The sequence below is a fragment of the Artemia franciscana genome, chromosome 10 (genome assembly GCF_032884065.1).
Source record: "Artemia franciscana chromosome 10, ASM3288406v1, whole genome shotgun sequence".
Taxonomy (NCBI): Eukaryota; Metazoa; Arthropoda; class Branchiopoda; order Anostraca; family Artemiidae; genus Artemia; species Artemia franciscana.
The window spans coordinates 882,992-907,782 of NC_088872.1; the positions used below are offsets into that span (position 1 = coordinate 882,992).

At 34.2% G+C, this 24,791-nt stretch overlaps 1 protein-coding gene across 1 annotated transcript; it reads left to right on the forward strand.

The window, feature by feature from the left end:
• The first annotated feature begins 1,011 nt into the window (after nucleotides 1–1,011).
• LOC136031635 (zinc finger CCCH domain-containing protein 3-like) lies at nucleotides 1,012–22,249 on the forward strand. Its single transcript, XM_065711276.1, has 5 exons — nucleotides 1,012–1,029; nucleotides 7,729–9,552; nucleotides 12,194–12,340; nucleotides 13,371–13,515; nucleotides 20,555–22,249. Exons 2-5 carry the CDS (start codon nucleotides 7,736–7,738, stop codon nucleotides 20,930–20,932), a joined length of 2,487 nt encoding a protein of 828 aa, XP_065567348.1. The 5' UTR covers nucleotides 1,012–1,029; nucleotides 7,729–7,735; the 3' UTR covers nucleotides 20,933–22,249.
• The last annotated feature ends 2,542 nt before the right edge of the window (nucleotides 22,250–24,791 follow it).

The following is a 24,791-nucleotide window of genomic DNA, read 5'->3' on the forward strand; positions in this document are numbered from 1 at the left end:
ATATATATATATATATATATACGTTACAGAATGAATTTGTAATTGTGCCGGTGGATAAAGCTAATAATAATTTTGCCATAATTTGTCGGAAGCTGTATTGTGATGTCTTAACAAGGGAGTTATGTACGACTAATGTTTACCAAAAGGTGAATTTAGAGGGTGGAAATTTAATTGAAAAAAAAAACTGAATAAATACTTTTTAAAAAATTCAATATTAGAATTTATGACAATGATACAAAGTTCCCTTTCCTATATTGGACTGTAAAATTTCATAAGAATCCCCCTAAACCACGGCTTATTAATTGAAAAGCTAGCTGTCCAACCCGCATCGCTGCTACTAACCTATTTTTAATTTCAAAGGAAATTATAAATAAACTTAAAACCTATAGTTCTGGTATTTAAAAAAATTCGAATTTTAATCCATACTGGAGTGTTAATAATTCACTGCATGTGATAGACTCTTTAACAATAGTTTCAGCTAAAAGAATTGAGTCTTTCGATTTTGCGACAATGTATGCTAACATATCACTTAATGTAGTGCTAGAAAATTTAACAACGGTAATCGAGAAATCTTTCCTCTTATCAGTAAGAGGTTCGTAAAAATAGATACTTATAATAAAAGAGCTATATGGAGAAACTGCTTTAAGACTATAGTTAGATCGAGATGTTACAGCGTAGATATGATTTTTGATTTATTAGAATTTGTTTTATATAATACTTATATAAGATTTAATGGTAATTTTCGCTTGAAAAAAAAAACAAAACAAACACCAATCTAAAGGTATTATTCCACATTTAGGGGAGGGGTAATCTTATCCCCTTCCTCTAGGTATGCCTGTTTAGAACATAGTGAAGGAACAAAAATAACCTTTAATTACATTTAAAAAGGGAATTATAATTCTAGAAATTTTTGTGTTGATTAAAGGATTTTTTCCAATAATCTACTGATTTATGTGCTGACTTACGGTTTTTTCAAGAATCTAGTGATTTCATTTTTGACGTATTGGCAACCTTACACGCAACTGAAAAGTGAGACCCCTGAAAAATTCTGCTTTGGAGGTGAACTCAAGTTGAAGCAGAAAAACTGCAGAAAAATTGTATTTCCAAAAAAGTTTAACATCAACGGATTCAGTGTTTGCTAGTTTATTATTGTTAGTTATATGATTGATTTTTAAATGCCAAAAGGTTTTGAGGATTTGACAGGGCTGTTAGGGTAGTATTTCATTTAGAAAGTTGCTCTACTTCATTGTTTCCCAATATTCTTGGCTAATTACAGTTACCAAATTGTGCATCACAATTGTCCTTTAGTAAAATTCTGCTAAATATTGAGCAATTCATATTATTGACTTAGCCTACAAATAAAGGGAACATAGGCTAGGCTACCACTAGATACCATTTTTCATGCTCTTAGCCTACTGAATATAATAATTGCTTTTCTTGTAATTTGATTTTAAGTCCTTTTAGGACCCCTGAAAATAATATTTTCATTCTATATTGTTGGGATATAGAAATGGGCTATAACATCTGTTTTCAAATTTTCAAAGACCAGCAAATTCATTTCCTAAATTTAGAAATTACCCATGAGTATGGCCTAAAATTCTAGGCCTACTCAAACAACAGAAATTGCATTTTCAGAATTCAAACCATATAATAAGAAACTGATATCTGACAATTAAGGTAAATGTTACTTTGGAAAACAGAAGAGGATGAACATAGAAGCTTGGCAATACCTTCCCAGAGTACTTTTCAGTCCTGGATTCATTGTTGAAAGTTTCATTTTCCTACCCTAACCCCTTTCCAAGATAGCAAATAGTAGCAAAACTAGAATTATGTCCAAATCAATGCTTACAGACTATGAAGCTCTAACAAAATGGATTTTAAAATGAAATAATAAGTTTGAAACCAATCTTTTAACCCTTTTCATACAAAAAAAAAAGAAAGAAATTATCATTTTCAAGGGTTCAAAAATGGCTTAAAACTAAATTTGTAAGAAAAGTAGGCCTAGGCCTAATTATTGCATTCTGAAAGAACATTAAAATTGACATCTAGTCATATGTTCACTTTATTTGTAGGTTAGTAATATGAACTGCTCAATATTTACCAAAATTTGAGTTTAGGGGATTCATTATAAGGTATTGAAGGTTTGTAAATTGTTTTCTGAAATTTAGGAAAACACCCTTGGTATTGCTTTACATTCTAATGAGATAACAAGATTAAATTTGCTAGGATGCAAAGGTAACAGCAGCAAATTCAGTTTTATACAAGGATTGGATATAAGCCTGTAATCTAATGGTAGCCTTATGTATATTTTTTTCTTTCTGATTTTCATACAATAATATCCTTTACCCTATACTAACAAGAAAGTAGGCTATAAGTCTAAATAAGTAACTGGGCCTAAGGAAACATAGTACAAAAAAAAAACAATTGTTACTTTATAGTATACAGAATAATCGTAGTTAAAATGTTATTCATGATGTTTTTTTTACTTTACCCTTAACTTCTTTCCCTCCTACCCTAATGTGTAAATTTGCCTAAAGAACTAGGCAGAGAAGAAAACTTGTTACAGAAGCAATTCTTTCTTAATAATATACAGAATAATCATAGTTAACACTTTAACATGCAGCCTCATCATACTTACCCTTAACCTCTCTAGTATGCAAATATGCTGCCCAAATTATATATTTTGAATAAATTCAGCCTATATTTCTTGTTTCAAAACCAGTTCTTGTTTTGTCACAGTTGATTCAATTTGCAGGTACTTCTGTTGAAACAACTGAGACACAGATGGGAAATTACCTTAATTCACACTTCAGAGCAAATTAGTTACAAGAACTGTGATGTTACACATAATTTGGGCTATATATTTACCCATCAAGGGAGGTTGGGGGTAAAGTATAGTGGGGCTGCATAGAAAATGTGCCAACTATGATTATTCTGCATATTATGAAGTAAGAATTGTTTTCTTAAAATAGAAAATATATTGCACAAAGATCAAAAACAAGACGAACAATAGGAAAGTATTTTTGTAAAGTATTTTGTGACAAGGACATGGCTGACATGGACATGAGCTGCTCTTGTGTTGTCTCAAAAGCTCTTGCAATTGTCACTGTAGTCTCAAGAGTAAGGGTTCCACCTTGAGATAATAGTTTTTCTTGAATTCTATGTTGTTTCAGTCCACATATTAATCTGTCTCTCAATATCTCCTTCTCAAAATTGTCTGCAAACTTACAGTCTTTGACAAGCACCTTGAGGGTTGTAATGCAATGTTCAGTTGATTCATGCTCCAACTGATCCCACTTATGGAATTTATAGCGAGTGATTATAGGATTGTTCATAGGAGCAATGTACTCTTTAAATTTCTTAAGATAAACATCAAGTTTGTCTTTTTCTTCTGATGTTAATATCCAAGTACTAAAGACATCTCGTCCTTTTTCTCCTAGCCAAAGAAGAAGGTATGCACATTGTTGTTTGGCATTCTTTCCACTCAGCAGTCTGCTGAATATGAGATTTACATGCTGTTCAAATTTTGTCCATGCTTATAGACTGGCTGATTCCCAGTTGAATGATGGGCATGGAAGAAGATTGTCCATCTCTGAAACTTCTGACACCATGTATTGTTACCAAGTAGATTAATTTATTAAGCCAACTGACCTGCAACAAAACTACATAAGCAAACAGCAATCATAAGATAATAAGCAGCAAGCATAAGCATAAAAGCACTAAACACAACAACCTCAAAGGTCTAATTGTGACTGGTTCTGTATTAATATCTACTGTTTTTTTTCAATATTTTGTAAGACTGTTGATAATTAAATTTGTGTATAGAGCATTTAGTGAATATTCCTCCAAGTCCCTATGTAAGGAAATATTATTATATGTTCATTTAAATTAGATTTTTACTGTCTTACAAAAAGAATTTCCTATTATTCTTCTTGTTTCTGATGTGTGTGATAGAAAGGTAGTATGGTCTTCATTGCTATTTATATGTTTGCACATTAGAGGGGGTGTTAGGGGGAAAGGAAAAAAAGGCCTCATACAAAATGTGTTAACTATGATTATTCTGCCTATTGTAAAGTAAGAATTGTTTCTTAACATGCTCCCTCATGCCCAGTTACTTACCCAGGCTTATGCTGAAAGTAATACCATTCAATACTCCAAATATAAAATTGGTGTATACTGTTATGGAATATTTACTTATTATTAACTATATTCAAATATAGTTATTGAATATAGTTAATTCATTAACTATATAGTTATTTATTAACTATATTCATTATGTACCTATATACAGGTACATAATAAAAATAAAACCTCTGAAACACACCAATTTTCAGCATGAAAAGAATTATATCCATGTTGACCAAGTGTGGTGGAAACTGTGTCAAGCGTGGTGGAAACTGTGATAGATGTTACAGAACTGCACAGCACATGTGGCATTATGTACACCAGCTGGCAGAGTGGTTGCTCCCTCAAATTTATAAACAATCAAGTAAAGTGAAAGAGACTCAAAATAGGTCATAATTATAAAGCACTAAAACATGGCCATGTTCAATGCCCCCCCCCCCCATATACACAAAATAGGTTGAGAATCACCCTTCACTGGAAACAGAAGTGTTTGACTTGAATGTTGAATGGTAAAAAAAATTATTTCTTTTTCATAACATTTTTTTATTTCGTATGAATAATTGAAGAAATACTAAGGAAAAGATACATAGGATAGAGCAATATATTTTTGTTTCGTTTATTTAAGACCCAGAATACATTTAAGACCCCTTTTTGACAAAATTTGAATTTCAAGAAAAAAAATACACTGTACTTTTTTCTGGAAATAGGCCATCTATTCTTTTGTTTATTAACGTGACTTTTCACAAGAAGTGAGAGGTCAGTGACATCTCCAATGGCTCTCATCACGTTAAATACTGCTGTATAGTGAGGCATATGAGGTGATGAGGATGTTCAATTTAACAAAAGTGTCAAACAGCAGTCATTGAATCATTTTGGCTAAGTTCTCTGTAATTATGTTCTGTTAATCATGCTCTTAAAGTCCATAGTGCTGTTCATGACAAATTTCTTTTCCCAATTGGTTCTCACAGCTCTAGAATGATGATGATTTTACAACAGTACTCTGCATCTTGCTCCAGTTTTTTGTAGGTCTGCATGAAAAATAACATAATCAACTATGTGTAAGGGGGGGTTGCTAGGGGAAGATCTTGAAAGTGTGCTGAATTGTCAAAGGGCAAGTAGTCATCTCAAAAAAGTTATAACAGTATTGTCAATGCCCCTGATTATCCTGTAAGCATTCCAACAAGATAGATAGATTTTTTCCAACAAGATAGACAGAAGCAGGTGGCAGTTGAATGGTGGAATTAGGAGGCTAATGGATTAAACAAAAAAGTAGCTAAGTTTCATGTCATCAACCTTTCAAAATCTCAATTGTTGTAAATCAAGATCATTGAAAGGAATTTTCTCATCTATGCAACTTGTTTGAAGAAAAAAATACATTTTTTTCTGTAAACCACAAATGATACATAAGTGTTTTAGTCTATTTGAAGGAGTTGTAGCCTCATGATACACTAGCCTCTAGTGTGTCATGTCATTATCATTTGTCATTGCCAAGTCAATGTGCAATATAGTCTGTCAGTTGCCTGCTCTCATTAGTAGTAACTTGTTTGTTTTAAGTTTCAGTTGACTAGTCATTTTAATTTCTGTTCAATTTACATTTCATTGCTTATCCATAGTAATTTCTTAGTTTGGGTTTTAGTATTGCTTTGGCAATGGGTTTTGTTCATCCTCCTTTAAAGTCTAAGGATTTTGATATGCTCTATCATAAGCTAAAATCTGAAATCATTTACCTAATGCTGATCTTGTTAAATGGGGCTATCCATCACGCCCCTCTATGCAGAAATTGCCATCAGACTTGGAAAAATGCTCAACATGTTCTCTTTGAATGTAACTCAATGGATTGAGATTACATTGAGATTGAGATCTCAATGGATTGAGAGTACATAGGGCACATTGAGAAATTGCTGTCATCAACTACAAATCCCTATTTCATTTGATGCTCTTATCAATTTCTCCCTTTCACATGATGTGGAAGCCACAATGTATAGGGTTGGTGATAATAATCTTAAAAAGATGCCATTATTGCTAGCAGCATGCTGGATTGTTGTCAATTGGCAGGTATTTCTATGGAAGTTAGGATCAGTTGAAGTAATCCTGGAATTTCAAAGAGGTGAATGGAACCACCTGCTGGATCCACAGATCTTGCAAACACATGCAGAAGGATATTGCATCAGATATGAATTTTTGTGTGTGTATGACAATAAAAACTAATAATCAGCTCTGTCTGTTGCATGTTTTTTAAATAAAATGAATTTGAATTTGATATGCATACAGAAAGATATGCATATTGCTTTTAACTTTTCTTTGAAACCATTTTATTAATGTTTATTGCAACTAATATCAAATAGGGCTAAGATTTTGAGTTGGCTTTAATATAATGGTGAAATATTTTTGCTTCAGATAATTGACTGACCAGCTGTAACAAACCTTTGTCTTAATAGATGGTGGTAGTTCAATTCAAAATTTTGAATTGTTTGCAACGTTTTTGATTAATTGGGTATATCCCTTGTACATGCCTTTTTTCTTTTTGATCAGGCTTGACATCTTAATAGGCGAATTCCCACTTTTTGAACATGTAGCATGTGCATATATATATATATGTATATTTAAATGAAACAAACTGTTTTTATTAAATGCTGTAAGCAGTTTTTTGGCACCTATAGAAATCAAATGACTAGGCCAGCGAGTTACTTCAGCCCCCCCCCCCCCACTCCAAAGACCAAAGTTTACTAAAAATGCAAGATCTGTACTTCATTTCTAGGGGGAATTGTGAGGTTTCATTTTTGGCTCTTTAGCCCCCATTCCAGGACAAGTGTTTGGCCCCCTCCTCTTCAATAAATTTCTCCACGTGTCCCTGCTTATGCAAATCTTTGTTCTGTCCTATCACTTGTATGTTGAATACATAGTTTTTTGTTTTTTTTTAATTATTAAATATACTTACATAAGCTTTTGCTCATGCTGACCAATGGTCTCCATAGCAAGGTACAGATCTCTTGATTTTCTCCTTTTGGCGAGTAATGTAATGTTTAGTTGGGAACCAATCATTGATGCTTCCTGTATTTTTCCCTCAGGTTTTACCAAGTACCCATTTAGAGCTGGGTGGACTCTGGTTGAGCTTATTGAGTTACACCATTCAACCCAATTCTAAACCAAATAACCAGCAACAATAGGACTTAAATGCAATAAGCCCCTCTTTAAGTGCTGTTTTCATTTGAACTTGGGTTACATTTTTCCAACTTTGAAGCAAACAAAATCAATTGTAACAAATAAGTGGGTGTTATTTTTAGCAAAGAAAAAAAAATGGTGACAAGCATGCTTGATTAACTATGTATTTAGCTTAACAATATTTTGTCAGATTCATGGTCAAGTACAGTTATTGTACTTAACCATGTATAATTATCAAGTACATGTACAAGCACAGAAAAGCGGCTGGGCTGTCAGATCCTATCTGACCTCACTGTGTTAAAGTAATTGAGTGAAAAGCCATATTTTTTTAAGATTATTACCTTTTATCAATTATAGTATCACGTCATAGTCTTGGACAGTTTGCGCATAATCATAATACTCAAGCAATTATCTTACTGTGTCTTTTTCTTTTATTTCAAGGTCAACAATGCTAATGTCTCCTCCTGACACAAAGAAGGTACCATCAAGGATCTACATCAACCCGAAATTTATTTCAAAGAGCCATTCTTCTCAGGATCCCAATTCGTTAAAACACCACCCTTCCCTAGATGTTATGCCAGAAATAAATTATTGCCTAAATAACCCATATTATGTTCAGCATTGGCAACATAATCCCTTGCATTCATCTCAATATGTATCACATTCACATTTTCAGAACACTGTACCACATTGGAATTACCAATTGATACACCCGCCTCCGCCACCTTCTGAGCCTGAGTCAGAGAATATGGAATTGTTTGAAAGCCACCAAGAAATGGCACCAAATTCACAATCTGAAATGAAAGAGGCACATAGACCAAGGAAGGCCTATATAAATAACAAAAAGTTTCAGTCGATTTCTGAGGAGCAAAGAAGGACTTTCCAAGAAACTTTTGTCACCAGGAGCTCAAAATCGCTGCCCCCTGAGCTGGAGTATGTACAAATTACATCTTCAAATGGCCTAGAAACACGGAATAATTTTATATCTCAATCATTTGGAGATAAAGAAGTATATAGACAGAGGGAGGCTTGCATGAATGCTAAGAAGTTTCAATCTTTTACTCACAAAGAAAGAAGGGCTTTTCAAGAGGCTCCAGTCAGTAAGAGCTCAGAGTCTATGGGTCAATCATCAATTGGCTCTTTTAAGAAGAATCAAATTGAGCAAAGTTTGCTTAATAAATCCGACATGATTAACCAAACTAGGGACTTAACTATAAATACATCAGAAGCAAGTAACACAATTAGAGATTTCAATTTTAAGAAAGACGCGAACTCAGTTTCACTTTCCCTTGTGAGACGACAGAACTCTTTTGGTAGAGGGATAAATACTAGGTACAAAATTGTCAAAAGTGACAGTAAGCTTTTAGCTAAAAAGCAACAAGTTCAGACAACCCTGGCTAGTGCCTGTCATCCTGTAACTACAGATAGTCGTTACAAACTAGTAAGGAAAAACAAGCTAGTCCCTGAAGGATACAGTGCGGTAGCCAAAGTGAATCGTCATTCTGATGGTCAATTTGAAGAAGCATCAACAAAAATACCCAGTATACCATTGCTGAGTCATAATTCACCCACAAATTTATTGTCGAAGTATAGATTGGTGAACACTTCAAGTCTTAAAAGTGCAAAACCTTTGAAACAATTTAAATTGACTAATATGCCAAGGATAGTAAAAACTATTGGTGTTAAAAATAGCATAGTTAAGTCTGGTGCTTCCAAGAATGAGAGAAAAAAAGTATTTTCAGCTGCTCAAAAATCACCCCTTGATATAAAGAAGACAAAACCAAGTATATCTAAATACAAGATAGTACGTACAGCCCAAAGAATGCCCCTTAATATAAAGAGGCAAATACCAAGTGTGTCTAAATACAAGATAGTACGCACTCCTCAAAGAAGAAGCAGTGTTTCCAAGAAAAGCCCAAATTCTTTATCTGTGATTAGCAGGTACAAAATGATAAGACCAACAATTACGCCACATTTATCTGCTTTCAAAAAAGACTTAGCCCATCGTTCTATGCAATTGAAGTTCATCCAGAAATCCCCCAAGTTAGTAAACAAGGGTTCTTTGAGGTACAGTGTTTCACGTACTAGACTAAGAAAAATTTCTGTGTCTAAGCCAAATTTAGCTCATGAAAGTAGACAAATGAGTAATAAAATGATTCGGAAAGGAAATGTGCTGTATTCTGCCTCGGCCCGTCAACTGAAGAGGATTAAATCTGTTGATGTATCAAAAGTAGTACAAGTGAACTCTTCAATAGCTGTTGTCTCGTAAGTAGTAATTAATTTCTTTTGTATATAACTGTACATACATTGTCAATCAACTCCAGATAAAGTGATCAATCTCAATGGATAATTTACCTCTTACAAATAAAATTTAAACAAAATGTATATAGCAAAATTATCTTCTTGTTATGTTGATTCAAAATGAGGGAAGAAGGATGACAGTTTTTTTTTTTTTTTTTTTTTTTTTTTTTTTTTTTTTTTTTTTTTTTTTTTTTTTTTTTTTTTTTTTTTTTAACAGGACACATTCAACTTTAGATATCTAAGTGATATATCTACTTAGATATAGATATAGATTTTTTAGATATCTATTGTGAAAATTATCATAGTAGTTATCATAAAAATATCAATAGATATAGCAAAATTATCTTCTTTTTATGCTGATTCAAAATGAGGGAAGAAGGATGACAGTTTTTTTTAACAGGACACATTTAATTTTAGATATCTAAGCCATTGTGAAAATTATCATAAAATTATCATTATCTTATATAAATATAGCAAAATTATCCTTTTTTTATGCTGATTCAAAATGAAGGAAGAAGGATGACAGTTTTTTTTTTTTTTAAAGGACACATTCAATTTTAGATATCTAAGCCATTGTGAAAAAAAAGTTGAACCCGTGCTTAAAGAAATAGTGGCGATGGCCTGTGTCATCTTTTGAAGGATCCTGTTTGAGTAGACAGATACATAGAGTTCTTTGTTTTCATCAAAAGAAACAATAATTATTAAATAAACATAGCCACTACTAGAAGGTCAAAGTACCTTTGAGCAGTGGCTCAATTAATTAGTTAATTAATTGAATAAAGCAAATGTACCTAAACGAGGTCTCATTCTCAAAGCATTGCTGCATAAAAGCTCAACTTTATTGTAGAGCAGAGTTGAAGGTGCCCCAGCACTTCATTTTTGGGAATACCCTGAATTTGATAAAAGAAATAGACATGTAAAGGTAGCGTTTTTATGTAAGAATTTTCAAGTAAAGAGCAATGTGTCTCATTGTTTTTCTTCATAAACATTAGGTGGTCTTTTGAACTTGGTGAAAAGTTCATTTGATTGTAGTTTGAAATTCTAGTGCTGTTTTAAAAGCCAAAAGTGATCTGGGTAAGTCTATACATTGTGCTAAAACTAGTTAATTCTTGATTTAGTGTAAAAAGGATCCAAGTTTTGTTGCAGTATTTTGGTCACATAGTACAAAACAGGCCAAGACGAGGTGTAAAGTGACTCAATTGGCGTTCAAAAGGTGGTCATGACGCACATTTTTTGAACAGGGACCAAATGAACATTTTCTGTTTTTATGATCAGGGAACTGAACTGTGCCAGTGTAAACACGCCCTTTGAATAAGAACCGTTAAATCATACTTTTCAACTTCCTAAAAGCTAGATTGTAACTAAAAACTGTAAAAATAATAACAACTCATCGCAAATCAAAGGCGGCAGATGCCAGCATAGCACTAGGCCGTGTGAGTTCTTTGTTTGTATTTATGTCGAAGATCACCACTCCCTGATAGAGGAGTTGTTGTTGCTGGCAGGTTTGAACCGTAGTTCCCAGAGAGTTTGTTTTGGCTCTTTTTTATTATAAAATTAATGAAAGTTACGAGCAACATTAGAACTTAAAACAAACAGAAATTATCCGATATGTAATGGGGTTGTTTGTATTTATGGTCGTGGTCAATTATTGCGTATTTTTGTATGATTTTAGTAGGTCTATTTTCTCTCCTTTAACTTCTACTACTTACATTTTTGTTCAACTAAGACTGTACTGGTGCTACCTCCTGTACTACTGCACCTGAAGACAGAGTAGTTCTGAGTGTTTTAGAATCTTTGTTTATTTTTTTATTTATTTTTTTATTTATTTTTTTTGTTTTTAGAATCTTTGTTTTATGGTGGATATATCCATATAGTCACAACAGTTCTTAGCTTAAGGCTTACTCCATCTGGCGAAAGAAAAATTTCAATAGTGATTTTTCATTTTATTTCGAGATATCAAAAACAAGATATAAGTTACATTGTGGGATTTTCCATTAGTGCTAAAGCCCCGAGGAGTCACCCACTCTCTGGTACCTAGTGTGTATCTCAGAGCAGCAAGTTTTGCCATACTGGGTACGGTTACGCCATTCTTGGTGTAACCACGATTACTAAACATTAGAAACACCTCATAAAACCAATTGAGGGGCTTTTATTTCTATTTGAAGTTCAAGACTAGTTTTTTTCTGGAACCTTCCAGCAAACCAGCTGAAATATTTTCGAAATCTTTCTAGTAATGCACAGGGTTAGAATTTCATACATGGAAGTGTGCATAGACCTGACACTTAGGGGAGGTTTATGAAGATTCAGTGTTTTTTCCTAGCTTGGAGATTTGTCAGAATTGGAAGGGAGCAAACTTTTGGGTCACCATTTTGCAATCTCTTAAGAGGAAGGAGTCCTTTCTACATTAAAGCTGTTCTTTCAGTTTTAGAAACACGTTTGAGGCTTGATTGTGTTTGAGACACTATTTTTCAATTTTTTAAGGAGAAGTGTCTTTTGGATCCTTCACTCTGTGTGTAGATGTGCCCATATATACCCAATATTAACATCTTATCATTAACAAATGTTTTTTTTTCAAGAAGTTAATGTGCTCTTTTTCACTTTATAGTCGTGCAAGGAATCGAAGCTTGGCAACACTGTCCTCTTTAAAGAAAAAAGGAACACTCCCCTGTATGTTTTTGGCAAAATTTGGTAAATGTTCAAAACAGGAAAGTAATCAATGTGCATATAGTCACTCAATATCAAAGATGGAAGCGTAAGTACGCTAATGTGGCTTTAATTCTTTTTTCTTATCAAAACGTGTTTTACTGATAATTTATGGACTTGGGATGTGCTGTGCATGGGGCTAGTTCGGACGTATTGTGTGGGTGCTTCATCAATGTAAATCATGGAGTTATTATTTTCCAAGGTTTTTAGGCTCCTAGTGATGTTTGAACTGGTGCATTGTTATGAATAAAAGAATAACGATGAATACTGTCTTGATACCAGAAGTTGCTTTTTTGGCTCTCTTTTTTCTACTTCTTATTGTATGATTTAGACTTGTTCTGTGACTTGTGAAGAGAGGGGAGACTTGAATGTCTTGCCCCCAATCTTTCTCTCTGAGAGAAAGCAGATATGCGCTATTTGAATCAGAAAAATTGATAGATGGGTGTTTGAGCCTTTAAAAATAATTCGGTCTTAGCCCCTTCCCCCCGAAAATGTTATGATGGGCCACACGTGAGTTTTACCTCATAAACGTGAGTTACCACTGACGTGAGTTTTACTTTAAGTCTAATTCTACCATGTTTATTTCTTATAAACATCCTTGAGTAATCGGTAGAACTAAGATTCCATATTCACTATTCCGTCTTTTATATTGTTATTATTGTTTCTCCTTTTATCCTTAGACATGGGGAAGGCTGTTGGTCCACCACTCTGTATTATTGTAATTGAAAAGTCATAAACATTATTTATTATCATAATAATTACTACTTTTGTATGTTATATCTCCTGTGAATTGAATTTTCTCTTTCAGTAGCATACACATAAAGTTGAATAATGCTATAATGTAAAAATTAATGAAAAGATAAGAAATTTTCATTGCTAAAATTGAAGCCTAGTTGAAGGAAACAACGATATATAATGACAAAATCCAATCACTGTAAAATGAGGAAGTAAATGTGATGTTAAAACTACGTTTTTTGTTGTTGTTTTTTTCTGAGTTGTTTTTAATACTGATCCAGTACAATAGTTACTTAGTATCATTTAGAAAAAGGAAAAAGGTAAGTAAGTTTCTTATCTTATAGGAAGAAAATGATGCCTACTTGTCAGTATTTCTTGGAAGGGAGATGTCGCCTTGGTAAGGAGTGTCCATTTCCTCACGTCAAACATGGCTCACATACACCAATTTGCTTAAGCTTTATCTCTGGAAAGTGTCTTTTGGGGGATAAGGTAAGAACTTACACGTTTATTGTCTATAAAATGATGACTAATCAATGTAACAATAAAACTAAAATTTGATTATTATTTCGAATCTTTCAAAAGCTGGTGTGTGGGTGTAGATAAAGTGTTGAATCAACATTATACACTCGAAATAATTATGCAGCAAAAGGGTAGTTGTCCTGCCCACAACGCTCATTTTACATACTTAGTACAAACAAAGGGAGGCTAGAGGGTGAATCATCTTTACTATTTTAATTTGAAAAACTTCTCATAGAGAATGGTACTTATTTAAGTTACATCCCTCCTCATCAGCTGTATCGGAGGCGCTCCTTTCAAAGTTTCATAGACCCAAACTCGATATGTTGCTCTGTCTGGTCAATATTACTCTCTCCGTCAAAGTTGTCAGTCACCTCTTGCGATTTCTTCCCTGCTGTCGACGTCCTTCACTTGTCTCTCTGAGTGATATCTTGGGTAGACAAACAGGATCCATTCTCTTGACGAGCTCGACCCAGTGGAGTTGCTGTCTTTTAACTTTGAATATGATCGTGTCTCGTGACTTTAGTCTTCTACTAACTTCTTGATTTGTTACATGGTCAGTGTATCTAATCTTCGCTATACAGTAGAGGTATCTTTTTTTTAATCCGAAATGTGTGCATCCGTTTTTGACTTTTCTTGTCCATGTTTGTGACCTATATAGGGCAATGGCCAGGCTTTTGAAGAGGTGAATTTATCTCATTTTGAATCTGAATTGTTTGCATCAGTTTTCGCCTTTTATTGCCCATGTTTCTGACTCATACAGGGCAATGTTCAGGCTTTTAAAGAGGTGATTTTTTTAGGTGGTTCGAAGGGTGGCTGGATTTTCATAAGTTTAAAAGCCTTTTGAAACCAAAGCTGGCCAGAGCCTGGTGGCGTCTCACGTTAGTAGCAGCTTGGTAATTATCAGCCGTTAACAGACTGCCGAAGTAATGGAATTGGTCGACTGTTTTCCCTTACTCATCATCAATTACAATAGGTAGAGGATTTGAGGTGTCCTGACATGACATAATCACGACCGTAGTTTTATTTGTTATAAGCTCAACCCCAAACGGTTTCGTTTCTTGCATGTGCTGTCAGCGTGTACTTGGAGGTCTTGAGTGCTCGTAGCTAACTGATGAATATCGTCAGCATACGTCTATTTGCCAAGCAGAATCCCACTTATTTTTGCCTTGTACTCGGCATGTATCAGGGAGAGGGTGACATGCAGAAAAAGGTTGAGTAAGTATGAGGAGAGAATATATCAATGGAGGAGTCCGGAACTTATCGAGAATTCATCAGAGAACCTGTCAATGTTCAATATCCGGCTTTGTACAGGTTGTACATACCCTCAATTATTCTGTCTATTTCATCTGGGATACCTTTGTCTTTTAGAATGTGCCCCTAGCCTTTGCTTCAAATAAGGTCAAAGACTTGTACATAATCAATAAGTAGTTGATAGTGCTCTCTATTAAGCTATATTAGCTCTCTATTAGAACTCTCAATAAAGCCTGATGTATCGCTCCATTAGTTGGTACTAATACTTCGATACTCCCCATTAGCATGGAAAGTGGTAAAGATTGTTCATTTACTGCATAGCTTAAAGACACCAATTTGTAAAGGGCTCATCTCTGACTGTATAAGATATTCATTTTGTATTTGATTTTGGGGGAATGTACTGTCTAACTGTATTTTTTTTGTGGGGGGGGGGTAAGGTTAGAAAGAGCTTCCACGTTTTTGTGTTATACTAAGAAGATTAATTTGGATGAGATGAAAAAAAGGCAACCAAACGACAATTCTTTTTTATTTTTGTTAAGCCTTTGTTTCTACCGTCTGTTGCCCTTCACCTTCAACATGACATTGTTTTGTATTTACCAAAGCTTGACTAGAAAGAGAAAATAAACTATCTTTGTTGTGTTATCCGAACGACATCATGAAACTTAGCCAAACTCTTTAGAGTATAACCGAAATTTCGAAATCCTAGAAGCTGAATATTAAAAACTTGGGTCTTCAGTCCAGCTCTTCAAAATATGCTTTTGTGCTGCTTAATTGGAAAATGGACTACTATTTCCCTACCTCATCCCTCGGTCCTAGTTCTGTCCAGCCCGTTGACCAACTTATTCATCTAGGTCTATCCATAGGTTCGTCAATCCGCCACACCCAAAAACTTCGAAACGACGAATTTCAGCATCTTTTGCTTCTATCATATCTTGCAAACTCTGGTTCAACCGGCCATTTCTAGCAGGTCTATACAATACTGTCGTCCTTCCTCACAAACTGTGTGCTACTCTCTTCTAGAAACAACTCACTAAAATTAACCAGGAAAAGTTAGATAAATGCATTTGCATTTCGCGAAATATTTGCTTCATCTGCATCCGTGGTATGGGGATACGCAAATCACTGCCAAATTCAATGTCACTGATTCTGACGTTGCCATCGCTATAAGGATAGCGAAGCACAATAGAAAATTTCATTTATCTTGCTCGTCCCATCTGCTGATTCAGTGATTTTACTTGCAATTCTTTTTTGATTTCGTATTTTTATATCTTTTTTTTGTTTTTCCGCTTATTTTAGTTATTGTTGTTCGTTTCTTTTCGTCTTTTTTACGTGCTCGGTCTTGTTTTGTGTTACTTTGACGAGTTTTTCAATACATAAACACAACAAATTGTTTTTATTCGAAATTTACCATACAATAGGGAATTTTTCACTTATTAAATGAATGTTACTTTTATCACCATGTTGTTTACTCATGTTGTTTTCTTCGTAAAGAAAATTTTGGAGCGTATTTTCTATTTTATTCGGTGTTTTTATAATTCTTGTAGTTTCGCAATTGTCTTTCTTAGTTATATCATGTTTATAATGTTTTCTTATCGATTCTAATGGAGTCAATTCTAACGCTTTTGAATATTCTTTTTTGTTCGGCTTTTTTGGATTTTTACTCCTCATTCAGTTTTTGCATTTTTTTTCTTTTTTCACATACCATTTTTATTTCTTGTCATGTCTCTTATTGATAATTAAATAAAAAAAAAAAACAATTTTTTTAGCTGAAAGTAAGGAGCGACATTAAAACTTAAAACGAACAGAAATTACTCCGTATATAAAATGGGTTGTCCCCTCCGCAATCCCTCGCTCTTTACGCTAAAGCTTTCAATGGTTTTAAAAAGTAGAATTTTGGCAAAGAGTCAAACTTTAGCGTAAAGAGCGAGGGATTGCGGACGGGACAACCCATTTTATATACGGAGTAATTTCTGTTCGTTTTAAGTTTTAATGTCGCTCCTTACTTTCAGCTAAAAAAAATTGTTTTTTTTTTTATTTAATTTCTGAACGTTTTTGAATTAATGCATGTTTGGTTTTGGCTCTCCGCACATAAATTATTAAAATGAAATTTGTATATTAATTCTTTTTTTTGGCTAAATGGCTTTCTCTTAGTTTTGATCAGACGATTTTGAGAAATAAGGGGTGGAGAAGGAGGCCTAGTTGCCCTCCAATTTTTCGGTTGCTTAAAAAGGCAACTAGAACTTTTAATTTTTAACGAACGTTTTTATTAGTAAAAAATATACGGAACTTATAAATTAGTAACTTACGTAACAAACTTTCATAATCTTATATTTTTATTATGTATACAAGGGGGTTTGTATCCTCGTTAATACCTCGCTCTTTACACTAAATCTTAAGTTTTGTCCCAATTCTTTAAGAATGACCCCTGAATCAGAAAGGCCGTAGAATAAATAGTTGAAATTACTAAAAATACTTTAGCATAAAGAGCGAGGTATTTATCTCCTCCTAAATACCTCGCTCTTTATGCTAAAGTATTAGAACCCCTCATATGCGTAATAATCTCTGTTCGTTTTAAGTTTCAATGCTACTCCTTCCTTTCATTTAAAAAAAAACGTTTTCATGTTTATTTTTCATTGTTTTCTTATAGTAATGCTAGAAAATCATGCGCCCTTTTCCTTGAATTTTTCTTCCCCCATGACAGATTCCTCCAAGGAAAGATCCTCCAACATAGCCCCCTCCCCTCAGCCCCACCCCCAAACAAAATAGAATCCCCCTGAAAACGTCTGTACACTTCCCAATAACCATTACTATATGTAAACACTGGTCAAAGTTTGTAACTTGCAGCCCCTCCCCCAGGGATTGTGGGGGAGTAAATCATCCCCAAACACATAGTTATTATGGTTTTCGACTATGCTGAACAAAATGGCTATCTCAAAATTTTGATCTGTTGACTTTGGAAAAAAATGAGCGTGGGAGGTGGCCTAGATGCCCTTCAATTTTTTTGGTCACTTAAAAATGGCACTAGAACTTTTCATTTACGTTAGAATGAGCCCTCTTGCGAAATTCTAGGACCACTTGGTCGATACGATGACCCCTGGGAAAAAGAAAAAAAAACAAAAAAAAAACAAACAAATAAACACGCACCCGTGATTTGTCTTCTGGCAAAAAATACAAAATTCCACATTTTTGTAGATAGGAGCTTGAAACTTCTACAGTAGGGTTCTCTGATACGCTGAATCTGATGGTGTGATTTCGTTAAGATTCTATGACTTTTAGGGGGTGTTTCCCCCTATTTTCTTAAATAAGGCAAATTTTCTCAGGCTCGTAACTTTTGATGGGTAAGACTAAACTTGATGAAACTTATATATTTAAAATCAGCATAAAATGCGATCCTTTCGATGTAGCTATTGATATCAAAATTCAATTTTTTAGAGTTTTGGTTACTATTGAGCCGGGTCGCTCCTTACTACAGTTCGTTACCACGAACTGTTTGATCAGACGCCTTTCTTTTTTTTCATTGATTTTAGTGCAATCTTAGGTATGGACATATTTTTCTGGAATTCAACTCTGCAGGAAAATTATTCCATGGTCAAAAATTCCCCTGAACCATATTAAAAAAGAAAAAAAAAAACTTTTTTTATCGGAACTTTAAAATACTGTCTCAAGCTTAAATGATTTTAAGTTTAAATCAAGCCATTTTAGTTTTTCAAACACTGTCTAACCCAAATGCTATCTAAATCCGCTTAAAATATCGCTTGCAATTTCAATAGTTTTGTATTTAAACTAAATGCATCTTTTAACGTTTGTATTTTATTTAGAATATTAGAGTTTCTTTCATATGCTGTTTGACAAATTCTATGTTTATACGAATTTTTACTATCAAAAACTTTTGCCGACAAATCAGGGTTTACGGGCACCTTAAATCAATTATGTTCTCTTAAATTCTGCAACAGTTTACACCTCTTTTTTTCATAGTATTCTCTTCATTCTATACGGTTCTTACCTGCTCTTTTCGTGTGTAACTATTGACCCTATTCTTTTCCATTTTTTCACTAACTCAACCGGCGTCATTTCTACGCCAATACCTTTGAGTGTTGGGAGGGAGGCTCCTTTGGCATTTGCTTGTTCTCTCTCTCTCTCTCTCTCTCTCTCTCTCTCTCTCTCTCTCTCTCTCTCTCTCTCTCTCTCTCTCTCTCTCTCTCTCTCTCTCTCTCTCTCTCTCTCTCTCTCTCTCTCTCTTTCTCTCTCTGTTGATCCTATTTCTTCAGTGTGTTTACTTTTGCATACTATTTTTATTCTTAGCCGTCTTAGTGATATTCGATTTTTGATGTAAGAATCAGTAAAGAGTTATACCTATCTTTCCAAATATAATTTATTCATCAGTCCGGCCTGAGGTCCACATTTCCTATAGGACCTTTGAGGTTGGGCCCTTATCGCGTTCCTTCAATAGACCTGAGTCGGTGGGCATAGAAAAAAAAAGAGGAAAAACCATCGTAGAATTATCGCAATGCAATCAACAAGCACAGTGGTCATTCTTTTTTGGGGGAGAGTATGGAATTTGGTATTTATGTAAAAGGGGGCTAAGAGTATGAAAAAATTGGCTCTTCGGTGATTTAACATGGGAAATGAGTATAAAAAACTACCAATGTTGCCAATTGAGGGAAGGTTCAGGGGAAATTTCACTCTAGATTCTGTGACACACACACACACCTTGGGATTTTGAAAAATTGCATTTTTCTGGTATATTCGTTGAAAAATAGCCCTCCCCTTCTTCTGGGTCTTCAAAACTATTTCTTTTTGTATCTTCGTTTTAAAAAATGAAAAAAAATCCTTGGTTCTCCCCCTTACGTTTTCATGGACTGGCATCTCAAGCCGACTTTTGGGGGAAGAAGAGAGAAAAAGGATCTAGAGATTCTGTGTCCAATACAATCGAAATTTCTGACACTACGAGCATCTGTTAGACTAGAATCCATCTGGGTGAAGTAGAGGTATAGAACTAAAGAAATTACGTATGCTCTGGCTGTCGAAACAGATTCTGTTACGCTTTTGGATTTTAGAAAATTACCCTTTTTCGGTATTTTTGTTGAAGAAAATAGCTCCCACCCACCTCTAGATTCTTAAAATTTTCCTTTTCGTATATTTTTTTAAGAAAAGAAAAGATCCTTGCCCCTCTCCATTATATTTTGATGGACTGGCAACCCTGAAAACTAACAGCGCTGGCAACCCTGAAAACTAACAGCGCCACTTGTAGTATGGTATCTAGGGAATCCAATAAAAAAGAACAAATTTTTTCAAAGAAAATAGACCAACCAATAAAATAGAATGCAACAGTGCAACAAAGTTAAGGCTGGAATTTCTGCGTAAGTTATAGTTCATTAGCATTTTAATCTTAAAGAATTCTTTTAGGTCAAAATCTCTCTTACGCGAAGTAGGGCTACGATGACTTCTGAATATTTTGGTAGGTTAAGTGGTCTAGTTGATTTTAATCTGGTAGGCCTACTAGGGGGGAAGGGGGTAAAATTCAGCATTCTTTATCCTGCATTGTATTTTAAAGTACCTCAAGAAGACAAGTGTGCGGCAATTTTGAGTCAAGCAAAGTTGCCAGATGCTAGATGCCGTTGATTGTTTTCCTTTTACAACTCGTGTGATAGTTTTTACTCGTGAGTTATCCATTCGCTTATGATAGGGACTGGGAAACCTTTGCTCTGTATCTCTCATATAGGTATAATGATCTTTTCTGTTTTGTCATTAATTTTAGTGTAGTCGAAGGCACGAAAATGTTTGCATAGAATTCAAGTCAACAGGAAAATGTTCCCAAGGTCACAAATGTCCCCTGAGGCATATCAAAGTCATCAGGAAACCCAAATCTGTACCCAAAAGAAAAATAGTCAGAACCAAAAACCAGGAACCAATATCCGCCGAAAGATACTTCGAGCAAAGTGACGAAAAAGATGAAGATAAGCTGTCTAGTGAATTGAAGTCAATGAGGGCCCGACTGTTGAAAAAGATACAAGTTATGAAAGGGGAAATTGCCCAAGATCATCCCATGTCAGTAGCTGTTACTGAAACTGGTGGTGAAGAAGCGCCTTCAAGACCATCACTTGGAACTTTGCCAGATTTTATATCGATTGACTAAATAACAGCTGTGAGTATCTGTTTTTCATCCACTATTTGACCCAAAGAGATTGACTATAAATAAACTGCTAACGATTTTTGTATGCTCCGCTTTTTCTTTTTAGGGGGGCAGGGGGAGGGGTATGCTATGGAAGTATGTTTCCTACAAAAGTTTAAAACATTTAAAAACATATTTATAGAGTTTAATAAGTAAGGAAACGTGAATTTGGATTTGTTGTTAGACGTGAATTTACGTAGTGTATGATCGTTTGGAAAATTTATCTTAAGAATTTCTAATTCTCTAATAATTTATAGTAAATAAGCACTGCACTTTTGATAAAAACGAAAGTAATGTAATCGAAATTCATCTGAAAAAAAATATAATTTAGCCATAAATAAATTAGTTAAAAACACTACCCTTAATAAAATTTTTTTGGATAATTACCTATTATAGTACCAACAGTTCACTGCAGAATCAAGCCACCTGAGGGCATCGTGCATTGCCGCTGTTACTCCTTTCGTTAATATTGAATGAAACTGAAGTAGTAAGTCAAAGAAATGGGCTGGGAAAAGATTTACAAATCCCTTAGTACTCTAGGCTTATGGTTATAGTACTGATGTAGTTCATACTTCCCAAAATGATGTAGTTCTTCGCCAGTCGCATTATGAAAAAATTAAATTTTCGTTTTCAGAGTTCACTGTGAAACTTCAAGAAGTAGAAAAATATGATTTATTGCTCTTTGAATTTTTAATGTTTCATAATGTGGGGAAAAAAAATTCATATTCGAAGGTTTTATTTCCATTCGCCTAAATGTTATTTATCCTTATCTGAATTGCGGTTGCCTCGTTTACGATTGTTGTCGTAAAACCAATCTTGTTTCTCGTCAAAACTGATGGTACTTGTGGTTGGAAAGAGGTTGCGCCTTGAAACTAAGACTATCTCATTGACATCTAATGTTTTCATGCTTGGTAAATATCTGTAAAGTGGGTGCGAGATTTTGCTATGAGATTCAAAAGGATGTGCACTCGAATAGGGGGGTGGGATTTCTTGCTTTATCATATAGAAAATGTTTCCTTACTAATGCTTTTTATATTTTCTATGTGACTTGAATGCCGTCTGATCTGAATTTTAAGTTGTTTGACCAGATTATTTTTTAAAATGGACTGTGTTTTACTTGAGGATAGCACTTTGGTGTATGATGGTTAAATATTGTAATTTCCATCCTGATGTCATCAGTTTTATTTGTGATATGTACGGTAATATTTACTGAGAGTTTTTATCGGATATTTTTTGTGTACCGAAATTTATTTTTTGAAATAAAGTATCTATACAAAGCTATTTGGTCTTCCCAAAGTGTTTAGATGGTCGATTGTGCAAAATTAAAACGTGTTTTGAGCAATTGCGGTTTGAGCAACTGTTGACGCCAAACAATGTCATTTCGAGCCAACGCTTTCTCTGAGCGTCATTTCTTTATTGATGGAAAATACCTTACTAACTATCTTCAATTTGTTTCACTTATTTTCCAGCTTGGAACGTTTAATGACGAGTATATGAACGTTTAAGAATGACTATACCAATATTATAAGTATATATTACACCGTATATAATATTATAACCATATAGTATGCAATGATTATAGCAATATTTTAAGATAATATAAGATCTTTGGGATGAAGTGATTGGGCTTGAAGCAGAATTAGTGAAATGAGTGGATTATTAAGTAGTTGGTATTTTTTGTAAGTTTTTTTTTTTAATAAACAATAGGTAGTAATAGTGTATTTTAAATAGTGCCTCCTTTGACCAAGGGGCACCAGTGGGAATCCTTTGGCCAAGGGGCACGGATTCGATTCCTGGCATTGCCTATTATTTGGTTTGGGACAGGGGTCAGCGGTGTGACTGTAAGGTCAGGTAGTTGACCCAGCTCTAAATGAATATCTGGAGAAATCTGGGAAAGGTAAGCAGGAAGGGTGAGCGAGAGCACAGGATGGCTCCCTCCCCATTGCACTTGCTGGCTGAAGGGCCACGAAACGGAGATCAGCACCGCCGGTTTGGACCTTAAGGGTCTATTGCCATCATATTTACTTACTACTTACTTTACTAGTATTAAATGCACAAAATGCCAGTCATTGGTGTCCTTTGAACAAGAAATAAGACTGAGTGAGCAATTTCACATATTTAACCAATCAGTGCAGCAAGGTCATCATCTTGTCTAAAGATTCATTTCCAACTATCTTTAATAGAGCCAAATTCGATTCTTATTCCAAGTAAAAAACTAATTAAAACAAAATCTGTCATTACATAGAATCAGTATAAAAATTAAAACTAAAATGTTAAATAAAGCATGCGAAAATTCCAGTTTAACAAAATAAACTCTGCACAATGAATTTTTTTTTAAAAAGAGAAATGGAGGGAGATTCACTTATTTAGCATTTCAATTACGTTGGGGGAGAAATGTTCTGCTTTAGGGTAAGACTTACAAAAATAGAGTGTCCAATGTTTAAAAAAAAATTACACAATGAATAATAAAAAAAGAGACCAAGGGATATGACATTGAGTTATTTACCGTTTCAGTTCTCTAGGGGCAAAAAACTTCTCTGATGTCTCTACAAAATTGTATTGGGGTAAAAATGGGGATTAAGGCAGAACGAGAAAGGTGAGATCTAAGGAGAGGGGGATGACTAGAAGAATGCGAATTCGTTAAAGGGTAATGGAGTACGTTATTGGCAAAACATAAGCAAAGGACTTCATCCTCATTAAAGGTTCTTCTTGTCAGGAAAAAAAATCGCCTTTTTGTAGATAGGAGCATAAAACATCTGCCAGATGGCTCTCTGATTTGCTGATTTCCACAGTGTAGATTTAATTAAGATCACTCCCCCTTTTTGTAGTGTGTTCCCCTTTTTCGAACAAATTTTCTCATCGTAATTTCTAGTTGAATTCGCTTCCATATGAAATTTAGAAGTTATGCAGAATGAAGCAGGAGGAAAAAATTTGTGACATTTAATCAAAAATATATTTTCAAATAAGAAGAAAATTCGTATTTGGTTTTCATCAAAGACATGTGTGTACATGTTGGTTAATATTCCGCATAAATCGTCAGCTTATCAGTATTTAAATTTATTTGTATTTATGACAAGAATTAATTTTTATAATACATTATCTATATTCAGGGCGAATATTGAGGTCCTAAAATATGTTTTTGTTTCCTTGAAAATTTTACTTTTTTCTGCATACGAGGTTTGCAAGCAAGTATCGTGATGTGGTGTAAAGTTTGAAAAGAATCCTCTCGCGAACCTGATCCAGAGGAATAAAACCTTTTTCGATAATAAGGCCTTGTAAAAGAAAAAGAAGTTGAGGTAATCGGATTTATTTTCTTTCTTTCTTGTCCTCGTTTTAGTTTAGTTAGTTCATCATCTGAATCCTTGAATGATAAATTCATGATTGTCTTGTGTTCAGGCCACCCGACCTGAGAAAATACATGTAGTGCCAAATTTTGAAGATTCATTTTGTATTGTTACTTTTTTATTTAGAAGATATGTTTTTATATACATTCTGGATATTTTTTTTTTTATTCGAATGATATAAGAGTAGACACAATACTTGTATTGTCTATACTTTTTCCCGATAAATCCGGCCTCTATGATAGGCATAAAGCTACCTTCTCACACTATTGTAGAATTAATAATAATAAGAATTTATTTATAACCCACAAAGTACATTAAACTGTGGAATAAACACACAAAAAAAGAAAAAAACAAGACAAAAAAACATAACAACATAAATAACATAGCAGCATAACAACATACAACATAAGTAAATTACCTCAATTCAAAAAATGACCAAAGAGGGTCAAAAACGCCAATCATTTGCCGAGTTTTAAGAC